General features: G+C 39.1%; 1 protein-coding gene across 1 annotated transcript in view; it reads left to right on the forward strand.

The window, feature by feature from the left end:
- Positions 1 to 22315, forward strand: part of LOC116993885 (mannosyl-oligosaccharide 1,2-alpha-mannosidase IA) — a 144765-nt gene that overhangs the window by 116260 nt on the left and 6190 nt on the right. The window contains exons 7-10 of the mRNA XM_033055065.1: positions 724 to 817; positions 7163 to 7278; positions 18104 to 18323; positions 19175 to 19347. Coding sequence (XP_032910956.1) covers positions 724 to 817; positions 7163 to 7278; positions 18104 to 18323; positions 19175 to 19347 — 603 coding nt within the window. The remainder of the gene's footprint in view (positions 1 to 723; positions 818 to 7162; positions 7279 to 18103; positions 18324 to 19174; positions 19348 to 22315) is intronic.

A 22315-nucleotide genomic window follows, 5' to 3' on the forward strand; every position in this document is an offset into this window, starting at 1 on the left:
CTTTTTGTTACAGTTTCTGGCCTGCAGTGCTCAGGATACTCATTCTTCCAAGCTGCTACATTTGCTTTTTCCGTGAATCCTAAAATTCAGCGTAACTCATTTCATGTACTCTGCAGTAGCTTGTGCTGCTGGATGGCTCCAGCTGCTGAGCATCTGGACTGTAATTGTTTCCCCGGGCATCTCATTTGTAGTGAGCTCCTTAGTGGTGCCGGCAGAGTGCTCAGGGCTGCCTGGGTCCCTGCTGCTGGGCAAGCTGGTTGTATAAAGCTCACTCAGTTCCAACCCTGCTCTTCTTCCCAGGCAAAACTCCTTTACAGTGCACTTCCACATCTCAACCAGGTGATATAGTATTTAACAGTATTTCTGATTTAGGTATACAAGGAATATAAATGCTGATGTAGCTGAGTTTAGTTAAGGCAAATAGCCTCCATGAATTTCAGTATCCTGTGGAGAAGGGGAATACTCTGCCTGGCAAGTTCTGAACTTCAGAGCTTTTTCCTGTTGTGTTGTTTCATGGCTGGCAATTGACACAGACACTCCAGAGGTTTTCAGGAACTTGTTTGCATGATAATATCAGCTTCTTCAATAGTGATATGATTGCACAGAGGTGTTTGGGTGTATGGGTGTTGAGTATGATCAGGGGGGTTATTTTTTGGCATATTTACACTCCTGTATTTTGTGGGGGAAATGGATAAGTGCTCAGTGTTTTGTACCTTCCACTAGGTAATGAATATCCGAAAAGTTCTAAATCGACTGGATAAACCAGAGGGCCTTTACCCCAACTACCTGAATCCCAGCAGTGGCCAGTGGGGCCAGCGTAAGTAGCTGAAGTCTTTGGTACTATGACCTGTCTGTCACCATTCTCATTGCAGTCATTAACTTCTTTCAGTCACTGTTGCACGTTTTTTATATAAAAAGAACTTTTATAACACATAGAAACTCACTTTATATCTGAGGTTCTATAGAATGTAAAAAAATACTACAAATATAAAAATAATAATCTTGCTTGCTATATTTTAATATGATTTTTCTGAGCTTTCAGTATGACTTGTGGAAGCAGGGGAATGTATGAATATGTATGACTTTGGAAAGGAATTTGTGTACTACAGAAGTCTTATTCAAAAATCTAAAGTGTTCTCTGAAGTAGCTGTATAAGGAAACATTCATTATCAGCTTGTCTGAATCAAATTCCACATTTTCAAAGTTGTGTGGCTCCACTGAAAGAAAAAAGAGTAATAAGACAAGTCTTTCCAGTTAATACCAGTTGTGATTTCTGTAGGAATGTAATGCCACCAACTGTGGAAGCACACTAAACAGAAATGTGTCATGGCATTAATCCCCTTGGAACCATTACTGAAGATACCAAAATTAGAAGGAAAAGACTATAAAATACTTGAATTACTTGAATTTTTTAGCCCCTTCCTAATGACTGAGCCTTTTCGTGTTGTTCATTGCTTTCTCTGATCTCCACAACATGTTGAAAGTCTGCACAGTGTGCAAGATCATGATTCTAGAGACCTTACTTCTTTTTTCACTTTTCCTGCTTAGGTTCAGTCTGCCACTATCCTATTCATGCAACTCAAGGTGTTTCATTTTTTTCCTTACATTATTTAATGTAAACAAGCAAGATATGCTGTCATGGTCTGAAAAGAAATGGACAGATTAGCTGGTCGTGTAGATTATCAATGGGTGAGCTGGTTGGGTGATGCAGCACAGGGAAAGGACTGGAAAGGTTTGTTAATATAAGAGTTTGTTTAGGATGTAGCTAAGGGGAAAGTGAGGTTCTGAACTCCTTATGGGACTGGCCACAGTCTGAACAGATAATTTTCACAAAGGCAAGGACAGATGTCTGCTCTCTACCGTGCCTCAGACAAATACACCCACCATCCACTTCATGAGAAGCAGTGAATCCCCTACCCACTCTCCATCAGGTAGAAGTGAGGGACCTTAAAGACAGAGGGGAGCAGAAACAGGTTTCTTCTCAGGCTGGCATGAGAATTCCCTCTCAATACACCTCATCTTCCCAGATGTCCTCATACAATAATTATGAGACCCTGGAATCTGAGGACCAGGGAAATGAGAATGTACATGAAGGCCCATCAGATTGGAGGGGTCACCCAGAGTTGGAAGGAAGACTTTCTCTTGGTCAAGAAGGATTGGTTTGGAGAACATCTAGGCAAACTTTGTACCCACAAGTTCATGGGACTTGATGGGATGCATCCACGAGTGCTGAGAGAGCTGGCAGACTATAGCCAGGCCATTCACAATCATCTTTGAAGAGTCACAGAGCTCAGGAGAGGTGCTTGAGGACTGGAAGAAAGAAAATGTAATCCCAGTCTTCAAAAAGGGCAAGGAGGGTGACCCAGAGAACTACTGACCCATCAACCTCACCTCAATCCTTGGAAAGGTGACAGAGCACCTCATTCTAAAGGCCATCTCTATCCATATGGAGGACAAGAAGCTGATCAGGAGTAGTCAGCATTGGTTTACTAAAGGAAAATCCTGCTTGACCAACCTGATTGCCTTTTGGGATGTGGCAGCTAGCCTCTGAAGACACAAACTTGGAATGGCCAACATTCCAGGGTGCTGTGCAGCCCTTCAGCAGGACCTCAACAGGCTGGAGAGATGGGCAGAGAGGAACTGTCTGAAACTCAACAAAGACAAATGCAGGGTCCTGTACTTGGGGAATAATAACCTCAGGCTCCTGTACATGCAGAAGGCCAGCCTGCTGAAAGCAGCAGAGAAGGACCTGGCAATCCCAGTGGACAACAAGGTGGCCATGAACCCTTTTGGCCAAGAAGGCCAATGGCATCCTGGGCTGTATTAGGAAGAGCATTCCCAGCAGGTCAAGTGAGGTGATGCTGCCTCTTTACTAAGCCCTATTGAAGCCACAACTGAAATACAGTAATTTCATGAATACAAGCCACACAGAGTATAAGCCACACTCCCGGTGCATCGACAACATTGATGTCTTTGTCAATAAAAAAGACGCACCCGAATATTAGCCGCACTTTCGTTCGTAGCGAGGATCCGTGTGCAACTTTCACAAATTTGCCAATTAGGAACAGGATCGCGGCATAGCGGGGTTTACTGGCTCGGGGCGAGGCCAGGCAGGCTCGGCCCGCTCATGGTTGCCGACGGGGCCGGGTGGCCCAGCTCGGCACTACGGCTCAGCAGCGCCGCTCGGGGCTGGCCGGGCGGTGCTGCCGCTGCCAGGCTCGCTCGCCCCCCGCTCCCGTCTGCACTGCCGCCGCTGCGTTTGCTCGCCCTGGCTGGCACTGCAGGCCCCCACGCCACTGGGCTCCCCCACGCTGCTGGCCCCGGTTCTGCTGGGCTTCCCCACGCTGCTAGCTCTGGTTCTGCTGGGCTCCCTTGCACTGCTAGCCCCGGTTCTGCCAGGCTCCCCCGCACCGCTGGCTCGGGCTCTGCCGCCCGCCCCCCGCACTGCTGGCCCCGCCTCTGCCAGGCTTTCCCACCTCTGCCAGGGCTGGCCGGGTTCCAACTTGGCTTGGGGCTGCCACGGGCTCTCACTTCCGTGTTGGCAGCTTTTAGAATATTGTTAATATATTAGCCACCCCGGAGTACTAGCCACACTTCCGGGTTTCCACCAAAATTTTGGTGGAAATGGTGTGGCTTGTATGCGTGAAATTACTGTACTCTGTCCAGTTCTGGGGTTCTGAGCTCCTCAGGACAAGAGCCAGGTCTATCAGATGGAGCAGATCTATCAGAGGGTGACAAGGATGATTGGGGACTGTAGCATCTCTCCTTTGAGGAAAGGCTGAGAGAGCTGGGCTGGTTCAGTATTGAGAAGAGACAACTGAGAGGAAGCCTTATCAATGTCTCTTAAGTATCTGAAGAGGGGATGTCAGAGAATGGACCAGCCTCTTCTCCAGGTTGCCAAGTAATAGGACAAGAGGCAACAGGAAGAAACTGATGCACAGAAAATTCTACCTGAATATGAGGAACAATTCTGTGTAGGTGGCACAGCACTGGAACAAATTGCCTATGTCTGGGAGAGGTTATGGAGTGTCCTTTGCTGGACATACTCAAGAACTATCTGGACACAGTCCTGTGCTATGTGCTCTAGGATAACCCTGCTGGCACAGGGAGGTTGGACCAGGTGATTCGCTGTGGTCCCTTCCAACTGGCCCCATTCTGTGATTTCTGTGATTTTATTGATTTAAATATCTTTTTGAGAGCTTTGTGTCACTCTGAGTTAAGATGGTGTCCAAAAGAGTTGTGCTGCTCAGTTGTATTTTCCCATCAAGGCACATGCCATTTCCCTTTATTAGAAATACACTTGCCATTTCTTAGTCTGCCATGCTGTGAGGCTTCCTGCAGGTCACTGTGCCACAAGGCCTGTGGCAGCTCAGCATGCAAGACGATCAACTGTGGTCGCATGTTGGTATAAACCCTGACATCTCTTAACAGGTTTAAGAGCTGTGCCCAATTGTAACACATGTTGGCTTAGCACAGCTTTGCAAGACATAAAAATCTCCCCTGGAAGTGTTGCTCCTACAGGTGTAGGTACTGGATTTAATTAGAGACAATCTCAGCTCCTGTGAGACAGATCCAGTTAACTGCTTTCTTGGCTTCTATTAGCCACAGAAGCAGCTTTTTGATGCTTCATGAGAGCAGATCTTTGTAGTGGTTGAGATGGTTAGTGGCTCTGCCTTACATATTTTAAAGCAATCAAAATACTTATTCTGCCTTATGGCCTTTGTTATTTCGGTATTTTTAATATAATTGCATCTTTAGCACTCCTCATTCACACAAAATGCCAGTTTTTGTTGGTATGCACAGAAAAATTTATAGCGCACATGAGCTTTGTTTTCCAATAGCATTCAATAGTGTTGACAAATAAATAGCTTCCCATGCCTGTGAATGATGGGTGCAGATGTTGATGCAGGTCTGCCCCTGGCATGCCGAAGCAGCAAAGGCAAGTTCCATCTTGTTACATCTCTTTCATATCAGTCGCCTCCATTCACCAACACTGATTAACTAATTTTTTCCCCACAGAGAAGATCAGAATGTGAGACTTGAAAAATGTGTTATTTGAGATTGCTTTTCTAGGCTGTTTTCAGCTGATTACAACAGAAGGGGAAAACCAAACAACCAAGACCCCTAATTGGTACAAGACAGAAATATTTTCTCTTAAACATAAAGTGGAGAGGAAGCAATGGTTTCTGAATGTTTCTACACTAGCAGTGCTGTTGCTGTGAAGGCCACTGATGGATCTCTGCCATTGTTCCTGTAAATTCATTTAGCCCTTGTTATTTTGACAGTAAACTGACAGTGATTTGCTGCAGCATGCGTCAATTGGATTTGTCTACTGCAATAATGTATATAATAACAGGGCTTATTATTGATGAAACTCTGCTTGTGCTATTTAGTTTGCAAATGTCAGAGGTTTCTATGGTAATTTATTTAGGAAACTGTAAAGGTCATTTAAATGCTGCTGTTCAAAGATCAGCCTTTGATCACAGGAAATGTTCCCATTGTTTTAAGAAACCTCTTCTCCTTTTGGATCACGCACATTTAATTTTAAAAATAGTGTGGTCTTTCCAGAATTTCAATATATCTCATTCAAAAGAGGTTGGAGAGGGAAAAAAAAAGCCATTTCAAACCCAAGTTTGATGGTACAATATGTTTGGTAGGTAAAGGGACAGGACACATTCAGAAAACTACTTTTTTTTTGCATGTCACAGGGTAGTGGAGGAAAAGGACACTGTTGATATAGTTTGAATAGACAAGTATCTATCTTCTACATTTGCATGTCTTTGCAACCTGTCTGGAAGGTGAAAGGAGGCTTTCCATGGAGAGAACATACAAAGGGGTATAAAAATAAATTCTCTCTGTTCCTTTGAATTTTACCAATACAGGGCATAACTTTGAAGCTAAGATCAGAGTTAGGTGTCAGGAAGCGTGAGCTCAGTATCACTAACCCTTCTGCATCTCGCTTAATGAGTCTGGATCATCCTATGCAGGGTTTTTTTTTCTTTTCTCATGGCCAGAATTTTGTGGTATGGCTCAGGGACTTTTGCTGTGTGATCTGTGTAATGGCATCTCCATCCTAGATTTCTTGAGTGGAATTAACAGATCCCTCCTTTGCTGTAAAATTGACAGTTATAGATGAGTAGTCCTGGTAAAGCACTTTGAAATTTTTCACTGAAGACTCGATAAATGCCAAATCACTTAATTTTACCAGGCAACATCAAGTTTCAAAAGCAAACCTCTATCTGCTCTTCTTAACTTAATGGAGCTTAGAAAAACAGTTTATATGTATATATAGTTGTAGTATTTCATGTATTTAGGGGATCTATGCTAAAATCATGATAACCCATCAAAATTTTGCTAAAAATCTTTTAGGTTCCTGGACAGTAAGTGGATGCAATCTTGTACAAACAGCTGAGAGCATCACTGAACTTCCTATCACGGGTGCAACTGATGTTGAGTGTCTGGTTTGTGTGGTGGTGTTGGTGTTTGCAGAATCACTTTCTAAATTGTGTAATTAAGTAATCACAGCATCTGTAGTACCAGATTGTTTCACATAGTAAGCATAAGGCAAAATACAGCAACTGTAGATGTGGTAAAGTCCTTTTTTTTACCTTCCAAACTGCTGCTGAGTTCTGAGAGCAACCGGATGTTCAAAAATGTAGTATTATATTTAAACATATGGCTCAGCAATTTGAAATACCATTAAATAACCTGAAATTGAACTCTGCAGTAAGGAGCTAAAAGCCTTTTTTATGAAGTGACTTAAATGGAAAGTTTGTGACTAAAAGAGCAATGCCTGCACATTAAGGGAAAGCCTTTATCAAATCAGAGAACACTTTCTACATTTTTACCTTTTTAGAATAAAAAATCCCCTTAGTTTGACATAGTTTTGTATGGAATAGACTTCATGAATTAGAATGGACACATATAAATTGTTTTTTCTTTGCCACGATCTCCTGCGGTATATTGTGGCGTTTTAGCTAGATTGAAAATATAGCAATAAAAGAAATAATTCTTTGTAAAGCTTTTCCTGAGGTTCCAGGCTTATGTTTATTAAAGATGTTGTAGAAATAGATCATTAAATACAGTGTTTCAAACTGTAATTGTATTTTATTGTCCTGGCTGAAGATGAAATTGCTGTTCAATCTCTTTCTTCCCTGTTAAGATCACGTCTCCATTGGAGGGCTTGGGGATAGCTTTTATGAATATCTGCTCAAGGCATGGCTGATGTCAGACAAGACAGATGAAGATGGCAAGAAAATGTATTATGATGCTGTTCAGGTAAATAAGACATTTAAATCTTTCTTTCCATAATAATCTAACCTATAATAATCCTAAAGAGTCAGGCTCTGAGGACAATATGAGAGATTTATGTATTTGCTACCACAGGGTAGTTTTTTAAAGAACTAGTTTCTGTTTTTAAAAAGACTTCTTCCAATAGAAGTGCTAGAGGAGTACAGATACTGTGGGAAAGGGGAGAATTCTGAAGTATAACTATTTTTTTTTTTATTTTACTGCAATATAGTCAATTGTCTCTGGAACAGAAAAGTATAAAATAAGTAACAAAAAATGCATCTACAAGTAACTCTCAGATAGACATTCAACTCTTTTTCCTGAGTCTTCTCTAGATGTATATCAGTCTTGTCCTTTTCCTTTATATCTAAGAGGGAATTCCTCTCTTGTGTTCCATTTTCTCACGTGTTTGAGCCATAAAATGTGTTTTGACTGTGGTCCACACATGGACCAATGTGTTATGGTAGATAATTAGAAATAAAAGTAGGGGTCTTGTTTCACAATTGCTTTTTGGTACAAGAGCATATATTTGTCAGCTTCTGCAAAACAGCCCAACTGGACACAAGAGAAAGTTTTATAAAATCAGAACTGTTTGTATTTACATTTCTGTATGGTATTCTATTTATGATCCTTATGGTCTGTGCTTTGTCTTGTTATTTATTGTATTTCCTTAATATACTGTTTTGGGAGAAATAATGGATTTGTGACACCAGATTGAGACTTGGGAAGTATTCCATTTAAATTCATATTTACAGGCTTTGCTTCCAGTTCTGCGCAAATGACCTATTTTCTCAGTTCTTTGCTTTCATATATATAGATATATATTTAAAAAGAGGATAATATTACTTTTCTTTTTCCCCATCCTTTCATCTGTTTTGACTGGAAGCTGTCTAGGGCTAGGACTTTTATCTCTTATTAACTGTGTATCTACAGTACCTCTATAGACAAGGCTTTGAGATGCTAAGCAATATCTGCTTATTCTTTCATATATTTGGAAACACACTGTCCCTAGGGAAATTATAAGTCTCCTTTTACTTCCCATACACAGAAAGTGGTGGCATAGAAGAAAAAAATAACAACCATGGTTGTTTATTGCAACCATCTTTTTTTTCATTAGAGAGGAAAGTCAAGTGTGAAGATCTGAGAGAGGTTGTGATCTCTGGTGGTTGTAAATTTGACGACCAAGTATCCTCTGCTAAAGAGATCTTGCCTTTAATTTTGTAAGTGCGGATTTGGATGCAGTCAGCCTCAATTCACTGCTAGCATGGTTTCAACTTCTGAGCAAAAGGTGGATCTTAAATTAGATTTGAGTGCATTTGAGGCTATAACATAAGAACAGTGCTGTTGTAATAGCTCAGCTGTTGGGTTGGCAGCCAAACAGAACAAAGTGTGTGAAATTATCAATTCATCTTACCACAAAAGACATTTTGAAGCACCTCAAAGCTACTTCTAGCCTTCTACTTCTGCTGGTTTAAAAACATCAGTTTTTTATTGAGACCCCAGCAGGAAGCAGAGGTGGTGACAGCCTCCACATTTACAGGACCAGTTCTCCCTGCTCAGATTTCAGCTGGAGGAGCAGAATCTCCCATTCAGCAGCATCACTGAATGTGACAGTACCAATGACAGGCTCTCAGCTCTGCTGCATATGACTGTGTTTAAAATACCTAGTTTCTTACTATTTTTAGTAGTACTAGCTCAGAAGCAGTCCGAACATCATGTCTGACCAGAGTGTTAGTGTTTGAGAGGACCTGAATAAAAACAGATTTCCTTATGTTGCTGGCTGTTGCTATTTCCAGGATTTTCTGATCAATGGCACTCCTGTTGTCTGTTTTCTGTACTGAGGTACAGCTGTACCAAAGCTGAGGGTGCACATGCAGCACTAGGAGTTGCAGCTTGATGTTGTAAAGTAGCTTGTTCAAAAAGCAGCAGCAAACTTTCAGCCTCACAGAAACTACAGGATGATTTGGCCCCACTAAGATTCCAGGTCTTCATTGGAGTAACTATTCCATTTTGAAATCCATCCTGATACTGGCTTCATTGCTATCGATTCACTACTTATTTAAATTAAAGCTGATTTAAGTGTCTGCTCAAGCTGCAGTCTTTCTTTATGACTAAAGCTGCAGGGTTTGGGCATTCTGAGTCTACTTGGTATTGTCTTAGAGAAATTTCCCCCAGCACTCTCAGAATCTTTTTAAGACTATGCCAAAGGGAACAGCATGATTATTCTTGGCCATTCAGTGCAGCACATACCCACCAGATTCTGAAAGAGTGATGTGAAGGTTTGATGGTTAATTCAATATCTTCTGCTATCCAGAAACCACAAATGAAAATATATGGTGAGTTATATAGATCACTGTGAAAAGCTGAAATCTATTTAGATAGGGCTTAGGGGTTATTTTTCACATTGTTCTGTAAATCATATTTAAAAAAAAGGAACACTCTCCATTAGAATTTTTGTATCACCTATAGATTATATAATGGGTGAAGTTAAAAGCAATAACTAAGATGTCAGACTAGATTTAAAAACTGATTCTGCTTTCCACAAAAATGCATACATGGCTGAATCCATTTAAAGAGTTTATTTCTGGTGGGGAAAGGGACCATGATAGTCTTGTTTTGACTACCAGAGCATAGTAAGAATGTGTATGGCCATCAGAGGGATTCATAAACTGTAGAATTCACGCAAAAAGACAAGTGAATGTATTTTTAATGTAAGTTATTTTTTCTCTTTTGAAAAGTAACACAAATAATGTCCTGCTTCACATAATACATGAAGTAAGAGATCTTCCTAGACTTGTTTCAATGGATACCATGTTACATTTACTTACAGAACAAATGTGTATTCAGCTTTCAGCTATATTTTGAGGAAATAACTGCCAATAGAATAATCCATCAGTCTTTGCAAGTATCCAGGACAGAAATCATCTCACTCTTCTCAGTTAATAAGCTGATCTCTGAGACACAATTGAGTAGTTTTATAAGAGAACATGATAATTTAGAGCAGAAATGGACCTTGTGGGTTCACTTATATCTAGTCTAGCAAAAGCAGTGTCACAGGCAACTGCATCAAATCCTCCGCTCTTAAATATGTCAGCCCTCATTTTCTAAGCTGAAGGGCAATTTTTCCTCTGTTCCTGTAAATAGGTTGTCTCACACTTGACACCTGATGATCAGGTATCTTTTCCAGGTTCTCTCATTACATTTATTTATGGTCATTTCTGCCATCTTTCTGCATCTGACATATATATTTATTCTCTCTCTCTGACTCTGTCTTCATCCCCTTCTCAGTGTAGTTCTAGGGAAGTGGCATATCTAGAGGCTGTCAAGAGAATGGTAACTCACCCTAGAAGAACTTCACCAGAAAAGGGAAAATCCCTCAGCCGCACTTCCCAAGCAGCTCAGTTCAGTGCAGCCCTTGTGGCCCTGTGGTTTAAGTGAGGTAAAGCAGCTGCTTTCTGCAGTTTTATCTTGAGTCAGGGTAGCTAGTTCACTTTTTAGACATCTAGATTGTTTATTCTTTCTTAATGGGTAACAACTGCTCAGACGATCCTAACAAGAAAACAAGTGATTTCTGCAGAACATAGCACATGCAAGTGGAAACAATGGAAATGGCCAAAAGAGGAACACATGTTGTGAAGCAGTGCCACAGCCACTCTGCCAGATTTCAACACCATTTCAGAAATTGCTGCTAGGCTGGGTTGCACAATTAAGCAATGCTGTGAATGCAGTAAACTTCTGTGGATATAAAAAGAGGAAAAAGTAATTTTTGACCTCGAGATTTAGAGTATTCAAACAGAATATATAGAATTAATATATAGAATTACTTTTTGGGGGAGGTTAATTTTTTTTTTTTTTTAACATTGCTAACTTTGGAGATTAGCTTTGATATGTACCCAGTTTGCACACTACCAAAGGAAGCTTTGATTTTGATTGGGGGATTTTGGGTATATTTAACTGTCATCATTAAGTAGTGAATATTTTTCAAAGCTGTTGATTTCAGCCTTTCAGATAAATAAAACAAATCTATGGAGACTCCTTTCTCCTTGAAAGGAGAAGGAAAATGAAGTGTTGTTAGCAAACTGAAAACATGACATTGGCAGAGAGACCTTTTTCATCTCTGGAGTTTTGTGAGGATCTGTTTAACTGAGGTGACGGTCTGGTGGCTGGTTTGTGCTGACTGCAGTCTCCATTAAGTCCTTGAAGTGGTTTGCTTTGTGATCCTAGTGGTCTTAAAAACTCCATAACTGATGTGGACAATGAGAGAACTGCAACAACTCAAATATTGTCATACTGGGTAAAGGTAAAAGTGATTAATGACTTGAATATTCAATACTTGAGCACCTTTTGGCATTGAAGAAAATACATAAATGGGGCAGGCAGGATGCTGCAATAGCAGCCCATCTTAGAAGGAAGCAGTTGGTACCCAGCATTCCCACTGCATACTTTGTTTTGGGTTTGTTTTTTTCTGGTGTAGGAGGTGGGAGGCAACTTAACTGAATGTAACTTAAATGTGTTAAAATCAATAAGCAGGCAGTTTTGTCAGCTGTCATGTTTAAAATACTTATCACCCAGCTGCACTGGTGTTCTGCACATAGTGATAGTATGGCTGCATTATGTAGGAACATAAGATCCATTGCACTTAGCAGACGAGACCGTCCAGAGGATTCGCTGCTCCTTGTTATTCTCTTCACTGTATTTCCCCTCTCAGCAAGAGTTTTGAGACTCTCTCCAAGTGCTTACAGAAAGCATCAAGGCTAATGACAGGCTTCTGCAGATTTTTAAATTGTTGATAATTTGCTGATAACTGCACAATGTCTTAAGTTTCAGACCAGATAAAATATTTATTCAAATTTTAGCTTATTCATGGACTGTCAGGAGAAGCAGCAAGCTTTAATGTTCTTAGAAGTCTTTAAGGAGGATTTTAGCTAGAAATGTCTAAAGAGAAATTTTATTGATTTTGCTCATGGCTTTGCTCTTTTCAGAGCAGCCATGTCCTTACTAGTCATGCTATTTTCCCTTCTGTTTTCTGATAATGAAAAAAAAACAACAAACTTGTCAGAATCAACAGATATCCTAGAGTATTCAGAACATGCACAAAGTAACATTTTGAGTGTGGCTTGATTTGATTCATGCCAGACCATTAATACTGTTTTAAAATATGAATAAATTTATCCTTCTGGTAGCACACAACATTTGGTACATTTAAAGTTAGAGCATTGGTGCTCTGAGAGATATATAGAGGGGAAAAGGTAGTGATTTTCAAACGCAAGTAAATAGTCAGCTTTCCCCTAGAACTTAATCATCTTTTTAGTGATCAGATTAATAGGTATCACAGTAGTTAAATGTCTGCCAATGATTCCCCTTTAAAAATTTAGGTACCTCCATTATTAGCACTCATGCTTCATTGCACATGCAAGCTTGCCTACATAACATGTCTCCAGTCCAAGAAGTAAGTGCTTTGGTCCTTTCAAAATGTTTCTTATATGTTGTGTTTAAACAAATGAAAGTTCTTTTGTGTTCAGATTTCAATTTTGATTTTTAAATCTCGGTTTAGCAAGCAGTGAGGACCTAAGCATAAGACACTACTATTCTTTGGCAGAAGTATTTAAATTGTTTGTAACAAGAGCTTGAACTTCCTAGTCCAGCAATAAACTTTTTGTGATGAACTCACTGGAATTTGCAATAAAGGATAAATTTGTTTAATTGCAAAGTTGAGAAAAAAGAGTATCTATTGCATTAGATCAACTAAACATAGAAAATGTAAGGGAAGTAACAAGAAAGCAGAGAATTAACTTAAAAACTCACAGAATGTAAACCCACAGTAATCCTGACCTGCTGCTGTGTGCTGTTTCAAAGCAATAACATGTACTGGTGCAAGCTGTAAATATTAAAGTCAATAAGTAAGCAATTGGCATTATATGTCTTTGAATTATTGGAAATAACACATGGCAGAATTCTCTTTTATCCTCACTGCTGCTTCAAATCATCAAAAAGCTGTTTATGAAAATTCCTAGGGGAAGAAAAATATATTAAAAGTTTGAACAGAGATAATTTATGGTGCTTTGTTATGAAGATGCCTGCAGAGTTGTAATTATCCCCAAAACAGACATTATAAACCCTTGAATTTTAGAAATAGAATCATATTTTTGAAGTTTCAAATTTATTAATGTATGGAAATATGGAACTGTCTTGCCGGGCAGTTTTATCTCCAGCTACAGTGACATCTTGAGGTGGGAAATGAAATCACCTGGGTTTTGTTAAAACGGCAGTAATCATTGAAATTCATTAATCATAATTAAGAAGATACTGTAAAAGGAGAGGTAAAATGCCTAAGAGCTAGAGGTAGTGGAGCTATGGGGTTGCATTGCCGTTTGAGGTTTGTAATTTGTTATCTCAGCTCCTTCAGCAGAGTTAACACTTCTGTGGCACATGTTTATTTAGAATTTGAGCAGCCTTGAGGAGCAGATAATTTTTCCTGAGAAGCCTCCACCTGTGCTCTTCAGGAATCTCAGTTAGTGTTTTTGTTACTTGTCAGTGTAATTCACCAGGAGAACATCAGTTAAAATAAGCTTATTCATTAGTTTTTAATTCATTTGAACAGTGAGTGTGTTTCCCTATAAACAATACATTTTAAACAACTCAAAGGGTAAATGAAGGACTTTGCAACCACAAAATCATGTCAGGGATGGACTGAAGGGAGTGGTGAAGACATCATTTAAGACGCGTGAAAAGCTTGAAAAAGTGAAGAACTGAATGAAGAAGAATGCTTATTTATTAGGAGGGCCCAATTCTGCTAAATTTTGCAAGGGTAAGAACTGGCAGTATAATGTATAGGTTAAGGAACAGGCTGATAAGCAGAGAACACAAAACATATTGCCTTAACAATGAGGGCAGGAGGGGGAGGAAATCAGGTTGGGAAAAATTGAAATTTCTCCTTTATGCTGGCAGTAACAGAGATTACACAAATGTGCAGTTTGCAATCCTGTAGTTGAAACAATTCCTAATGTCTCATTCACAGTGACAGATAGGCAAGGGCATAATTTTAACATGCAAACTCATGAGAAAGATGCCAGTAGTAATGCAAGGAGCACTTCAGTCACCATTCAAACTGTAAAAAGGACTGTTAGTGCTCCTAATTGAGTGCAAAAGCATTTATACCGTTGTTGCATCGAAGGAATCATTTCCCACAAGATGGAGAAAGAAGTAATTTGGCTGAAGGCTTTACTGCAGTGAGGTCTGTAAGCAGAGCCTTAGGTAAAAGCTTAAAAAGAAAAATTGCCAGGAACTGTGTCAGCCATAAGAAGTTACTCTGGCTCTAAGAGCTTATGGGTACATGACATATTGTATGCCATACCAGCTTTACATGTAGTAAATTTATTTCTTTAAATATCTGTAAAATGTTTGTTTACATTTCGTTTCCCTCTCCTTTTTTGTCCACTACAGCCTCAAATCAAGTTATCTCATTTTTTTTGTTTCAGTATTTTTTTTCCACTCCCAGGTAGCATCTCCTATTGCTCCCTTTGGTAACATATATTTGTAGCTACTTTTTCTCTTTCGAGTCTTTTCTGTTGCACTGTCTCTCTGCCCTACCTTCTTGGAAAAAAATAAATAACTATTTGAATTGCAGAAATGCATTCTAGAATGAAATGAAATTTCCATTTTCTTAAAAGAAAAACTGTATCAGCTCCAAACAATCCATCAGTAATGTATTTTCAGCTAATCAAAAACCACATTCTTCTTCTTTGATTGTTTTCAGTTACTGTATATTGATTTATATTGAGAATATTAATTACAGTAAGAAGAAATAATAATCTCTATAGTGATAAATATCACAGAGTTATAGAATATTTTGCCTAGAAGAGATCTTAGAGACTATCTCATTCTAAACCCCTGTCATGGACAGGGAAACCTTTCACTTGCTCAGAGCTCCATCCAATCTGACCTTGAAAGCTTCCATCTACAACTTCTCTGGGCTACGAGTTCCAGTGCCTTACCAACCGCTGAGGAAAGAACTTTTTTCTGGTATCTGATCTAAACACACTGTCTTTCAGTTTGAAGCCATTCCCCCTTGTCCTGTCACTACATGCCCTTGTAAAAAGTTCCTCTCCTTATTTCCTGTAGGCTCCCTTTGGGTACTGGAAGGCTGCAATTAGGTCACCCCAAAGCTGCCTCTTCTCCAGGCTGAGCAATCCCAATTCTGTCAGCCTTTCCTCGTAGGAGAGGTGCTCCATCCCTCCACCTGATCTGCTAACAGTGCAGGAAGGAATTAATTGTAGTTGGGGAGCAAGTTGAAATAGACCTGCAATTCAAATAAAAGTGTTCCTTGTAGTGAGTACATAATTATATCAAAATAAATGTAAGTTTATTTTAAATATGAAATTCCAAATCAATTGTACCAGACAGAGCTTTTCACTTGGGTGGATCTTTGTCACCACACTACATATTCTCCTTTTATGATAACTTGTTTTGCTTTTTGATTTCCCTGCCAGAACTGCACCCAAAGCACTGCAGACAGCAAGTAGCATTCCCCTATGGGAACATAACCCTTCCTTCCTATCCTGCTCTTAAAATTTCATATCTCGGTAAAAATGCATAGTGGCCCTGCCATGCCATTAATAAAGACATACTCACTGGTGTAGATATTATCTAGCACTTAGGGACTCAGGATTGTGCAAAGCATGACAAGTCAGTCTGAGAATCTGTAATATATCTAATAGCTACCTCATAAAAAGAACCTTAAATAAGATGGTTGCATTAATATAATAACTTTTAATAGACATATGTACTAGTTCTTAATAGTCCTCATTTATAAAACAGAGATGATTTGCTTTACTAAACATGAATACTTAAATTGGAAATGTATTTTTATTTTGTGATATTCTTGGTATCAATTAACATCAATTTGTTAGTTTCTTAACACCAGTTTGTTTGAATAATTTAAAAACTCTTGGAAGTCATCCTTTTTCAGCCTGAACTTTAATCCTGAGCCAAAACAGAGAAAAAAAACCTCGTCAACACTAGTTGGTATCACAAAATCCATTTTTATATTACAAGGATCAACTCTGGTCTAGTTAATATAGTTCAAAAGTGCATCATTGCTGTTATGTTATTCAGATACAGTAATATTTCATTCTGTTTTTCAATCATTAGTTTAAAAAAAGGCAACATAGGTAAATTTACTTATCAATCTATTTTTATAGTTCTTTACTTTTTAAATAAATTCTGATCCAACAGCTAAGTGACCAGTAGAGTTATTGCCTATTTTTAGAACTGTTGTTTTGTTGAGATGGGAGATACCATGCTGAAAGGTTAAATGAAATGTCATTAAAGTTTTTCCTTTCTCAATTTGATTTTAGGCAGCTTGCTGTTAGAATGCCCAAATAGGTCTGAAAGCTATTTCTCACAAAATTGTTGTGTGTTTTCTCACCTTTACCCTTTCTTTCACATCTAATTCCTCTTTTTATAGGTTAAATTATTCAGAATTTTTTTTTAAAAGCACAGTGATTATCATTATTTACTTCTGCTTTAAAATGTAGGTATGTTTTCCAATAGGTGCCTAGTGGTAAAAGCATGCAATCAAGGTGGAAACAAGGGGTGGAGAGTTTTCTGAGCCAATAGTGGCTCTGGATCTGGTCAGAAAACATCCTTACTAAGTGCTTTGCACTAATATTACTTGAAAACAAAGTATAGTTTTCAATGTGAATGTTCTTGGCAGAAAAAAACAGTAGGTAAAAATTATACAGTTATTCTGGTGATGCTTCTTATTTCAAGAGGATTTTTCATGCTTATAGGAACAACTATTACAAATGCTTAAATGGGGAGAAGTAACTACAGTGACTACTTTCTCTTTATAAAACTTTTTTTTTAAATCATTGCTTTTTTGTTAATAGTTGTCTGCAGTGATATTTTTTAATGGTTTTCTCTTGTATAATGCATGTTGAGTGCTGTTTCTCAATCTTATGATTTCAACAGAACAACCAGAGCACTAATGGATAACTAAATGTATGACAGAGTTATCTCCTCTCCATAACCTTTTAAACAGTAATACCTTACTTTCTAATTAATGTGCTTGTCTGTGTCTCCTCTGTTGTTTTAACTCTGTTCCTCCCACAATGGAAGGTTGCCTTCCTGGATTTTGTAATTAGTGACCATACATTATAATATCAGCAACTTCCAGTTCCCTCTAGATTTGAGTATTTTTATTCTGCTTAGGTTTTCTTTCTAGAGAGTTCAGTGAGTCCCTGCTCTTGATAGATAAGTAGAGGATTTCAGTCTGAGAGGGGAAACCCATTGGACTTTTGGAATGCCATTAGACTCAGAAGCCTATCATTCTCTGCACACACAGAGTCAACTGTTTTGAATACAAGTTATGACTGTGTATAATTTACATGAAATTATATCAATAACCACCTCCTTTAAGTCAGAATTAAAATGGGAAATACAGAAGCTGAAGTGATGGCTAATATTGAAAGTTAAATTACTGTTGAAAGCTAAATTACCTGAAACTGCTCAATGTAGAAAAGGGGAAAAAATAAAATAATCCAAAATATGAAGTGCATTCTGTAGGTCTTTCCAACATTTTTATAAGAAGTACCCTGTAAATTGCTCAAAGTTGAAACACAATTAGTCATCGTTACTGATGTATGTTAATCTGCCTTGGTTTGGCTGCACTTTGAAGTTATGCTGGCTCATATTATCCATTGCATTTTACGAGCAAAGGCAGTACAGAGCAAAAACAACCAGCATACAAGACAGCTTTGTCCTTTGCACTTTGCCTAATGGGCCTTTGGTTTGAGATCCTGTCCTTCTGCAGGCCATCGAGACCCACCTCATCCGAAAGTCAAGCGGGGGCCTGACGTACATCGCCGAGTGGAAGGGCGGGTTGCTGGAACACAAGATGGGACACCTCACCTGTTTTGCTGGAGGCATGTTTGCTCTGGGAGCGGACGGAGCACCCAGTGACAAGACAGGCCATCACATCGAGCTGGGTGCTGAGATTGCCAGGACTTGCCATGAATCCTATGACCGTACACGTGAGTACCGTATTGCAGAGTTTGGCTGCACAGCTTGCCTTCGTGAAGGCAGCCACTGGTGGTTTTGCATAAAGCTGGATGGAAATTGTATCACAGTGAGAACTGTTCAACCCTTCTCAGCAAATGCTGCTTGCTGTAAGAGTAACTTTTAAAATGGCTGCTGTGTTTTATAATTTCTGTGCATTTGAAGCGTATCTCCTCACTTTCGTAATTGACATGACAGTTACATAACAATAATTAACAAGCTTTTTTCACTATGGCAATTTTTGTATAGCTGAATACAAGAGGGGGGCTCTGTTCATTTATGCATCAATATGTGTATTAATCATGTTTTATGCACAAAAGTATATTTTACACTCAGTTCTCTTGATACAATGCTACAAACAATACAATTGCACAAAGAAAGTGCATTTCTGTACAGGAAATTTCTTTGGATTTTATCATCTTCTTATGGAAATAACCCTGGCAGCATTTCAGGTCCCAGAGTGTATTTTCCAGCTTGATATAGAAAAGTAAATATCCTCATCATTTAGGCAAAATTTCACTTGTTGCTAATTACATGAAGTCTTCCAGAATGCAAAAGTTAGCATCGCTGTTCAAACTGTAACTGCCATTTTAAGGCATTGGTGAAGAACAGCTCTCTCCTACTCCAAATTATTTATAAAATATTAAAAGCAGGAAAAGCTGCAATATCTTTCATAAATTATATTGTTTTGGGCAACCTGGCTTTGTGCCACATAAAAGCATAAAAGCCTAGTTTGGTTTGGTAATTTGGGGAGTTTGATTTGGTTACATAATTTGAAACTTTTTTTAATGCCTTTATTTTAGTCTGTGCTTTTTTTATTGGCTAGGAATGAAACTGGGACCAGAAGCCTTCAGATTTGATGGTGGTGTTGAGGCCATTGCCACAAGACAAAATGAAAAATACTACATCCTACGACCAGAAGTCATAGAGACCTACATGTACATGTGGAGGCTCACTCACGATCCAAAGTACAGGGAGTGGGGATGGGAAGCTGTTGAGGTAATGTTCCATTGGACTTTTTTGTTGTTAAATCCTAGTAATTTTGTTAAGTGAGCTATTGAATGATACCTGGACATTGTTCAGCAGTGGGAGACTGAATATTTATTTTAAATCAGTGATATCAATTCAGATTTCCAGGAATTAACTTGCCAAATAGATGACATTTGGACAAAAACAAATGCTGCTGATAGTTTATAATAGAAAAGTACCTTGTTATTTCTTCTTCATAAATACTTCTAGGATTAGGGGACACATTTGGATGTACTGTCCAAGATGTTGAGTGTTGCTGCATGTGAATGGAAAGTGCATACATGTGTCAGATTTGAGCCTTGGATATGGAAATAAGCTTTATGAAATGTATTTTCAGTAATTGTATGAACGTGACTTTAATTAAGGTGACAAAGGCCAGGATGAAGGACTAGATAGTACTATACATAAAACCATGTCACTTTCAGGAAGCAGAAGTTAGTTGGACAAAACTGTCTGGATGAGAGCAATCTGTTCTAGATTTGTGGTTTTTTTTGTCCCACCGGCCTTTGAGCTTCAACCAGTCATGCTGAACCTAGCTATTTGTGTTTGTCTAGCACAAGCTTTCCAAAAGGGCAGCTAGTCTGCACTGCAAAAAATGGGCTTGCCAAATCCATTGTTTCCCTTATTTCAGCAATTAATCACTCTTAAGGTTGAGAGCCTTTAGATTTACCATGTTCCATCCTCCAAGTATGGGTCCTTATTGTAATTCTCTAGAGTTCGCTTCTGTCCTCCTCACACTGATGTCGCCCTTGCTACGTTATCTGACATCTGTTAGGAAATGCAGCAAGCTGAAGAGCATTATTTTTCTTGCTCTGTGTACTTAAGAAAAATGAAAAAATAAATCAAAACTCTCTGCAGTATTTTGTTCACAGTGACCTCTCTTGTGCAGAGGTATTGCTTTCCAGGATTTCAAAAATGTCCTGTTTGTCAGTTTACCCTCTTGCTTCTAGAAGTGTATAATTACAACCTTCTTGGAAGGGCTTACACCACTGGTTATAGAAGGTTGATCTCCTCTGAGGGTGGAATGTGTAGACTTGTGTTCTAAAATTTCTCATCCTCAAGGGGCCCTACTAGAGAGCTGTTATTGGGTTATGACCCCATAAACCCAACTGCCTCCCCAGCAACCAAGGTCTGTAAATGTATTCAGTATTCACTGTGTAGATACTGATTGTATCAGAAATGTTGTGCAAATGCTGTTGAGCATTGTGGGGAAAAGGGTATTGCAAGTCTGGTATTTAGATATCCTCCAGGAATTAAATTTAAGGCAAAATTTGCTTTCTAAACAAGAATAGTAGCATTAACTATATTTACACTCTCAAACTTCTTGCCTGAATATTCATGATTGTTCTGTACCTGCACTGAGCAATGTATTCAGCTAGGTAGAATGTGCCTTATTTAGGGCATTATATTTGCCTCCTCAGGTGTTGGCTCTGGGATGCTGAAACAATATGCCTCTGAGTTACCAGTTCCAAAGCAATTGGGGCTTTAAAACCTCTAATTTAGAGGGCTGTTCCCTTACTTTCTGCTTTGCTAACACCACCCATAGGCACACATTTTACTACTGGAGTCTTCTCAGGCAGATTATAATTGGCATATTTACAATGGCTGTTTGTGGAAGTCATCCCATCAGGCTTCAGCAATGCCAACTGTTCCTTCTCCAGGAGATGTTTTTCCTGACTCATTGTTACTGCCCACACCGATAACATTGTTATAAACAATTGGAATGTTTTCCTTATTATTATTCTTTACCCATTTGGTTCAGTTTGTTTGTGTTTCTTTCAAGTTGGTACACTTGTTTACCTTCTTCTCGCTCCCCACGTGTTCCTTGTTTAACATTCTTATGGTTATTCTCAGTCTGGCTCTAACACAGCCTGTGTGTAGGAGATGCAGCTGGTCCCATTCTGCCTGGGGCAGAATCTTCCACTGTCCTAATGTGCAGTTGGGTGTTCCACAAAAACAAACCTTACAGCTTTCCAGAAGTTATGCACTCAGTTGTAGGTTTAAAATCTTTTTTCTTCCTGCTCTCCCTTAGCTCTACCTAATACAGTATTTTTTGTTACAGCACAGATCATGCTAGCTTACTGCACCCATTTCATAAATTCTGTTCCCTCTTGCTCCTTAATATTGCCCCAAAGAACACCTGGCCCTTTCTGTCCTTGGGGAAGCCCCCAACCACTGAGGGTCATTGGTTTAAGTACCAGTACCTGTTGCAAAAAAGGGAACCTGAAATTGAAACAACAAAAAAGAGGAAATGAGCCATCAGACCATTTGGGTTTTGTCCAAAAAAAGTTGTTCTTCAGGTGTTTCATGTCCATTTTCAACTCGTTACTCTGGCAATAAGAACTCTTTAGGTTTTTTTCCCAGTGTCCTTGTAGTAGAAAAGGAGGCTGTTTTAGAGTCAGGACTTTTGAACTCTCTGACAAGTCTCTTAAGTCTTTCTCTAACTTTATAGACTAAAACTATGCAATAACCTCTCATTTTTTTCTTTGTGAATTTGCTTTGCTGCTTTGAGTCCAAGATAATTTTGTATGTAATTCAGCAGCTGGAGAAAATGCAGTTATGACCACCAGCAATATCCACTGTTACTGAGTCAGAAAGGTTTTATCAGCTTAGCTCATGAAAGCCTCCCTTTCCGCATTATAAATGTGGCACATATTTTAAATTTGTAGCACTTCCTTTGTTTTTCCCTTTATGATAGTTTGAGACTGTCAGCCAGTTTTCACTGTGCTTGGTGTTTTCCATTACCATATCATAACTGATCCCAGCCACCCTCATTTTCAGAGAACAGCTTATATAAAATGTGTTTGTTTGTTTCTTCCTGACCACCACTACCCCTATCACTATGAATATCACTGTGCTCTCAAATTGCAGGAAAGGACACAAAAGCTCAACACTGCTAGGATGGTTGACAACCTAGAGCCTTTTTATCCCAGTAATC

This window comes from Catharus ustulatus, chromosome 3 (genome assembly GCF_009819885.2).
Source record: "Catharus ustulatus isolate bCatUst1 chromosome 3, bCatUst1.pri.v2, whole genome shotgun sequence".
NCBI classification, from domain to species: Eukaryota; Metazoa; Chordata; class Aves; order Passeriformes; family Turdidae; genus Catharus; species Catharus ustulatus.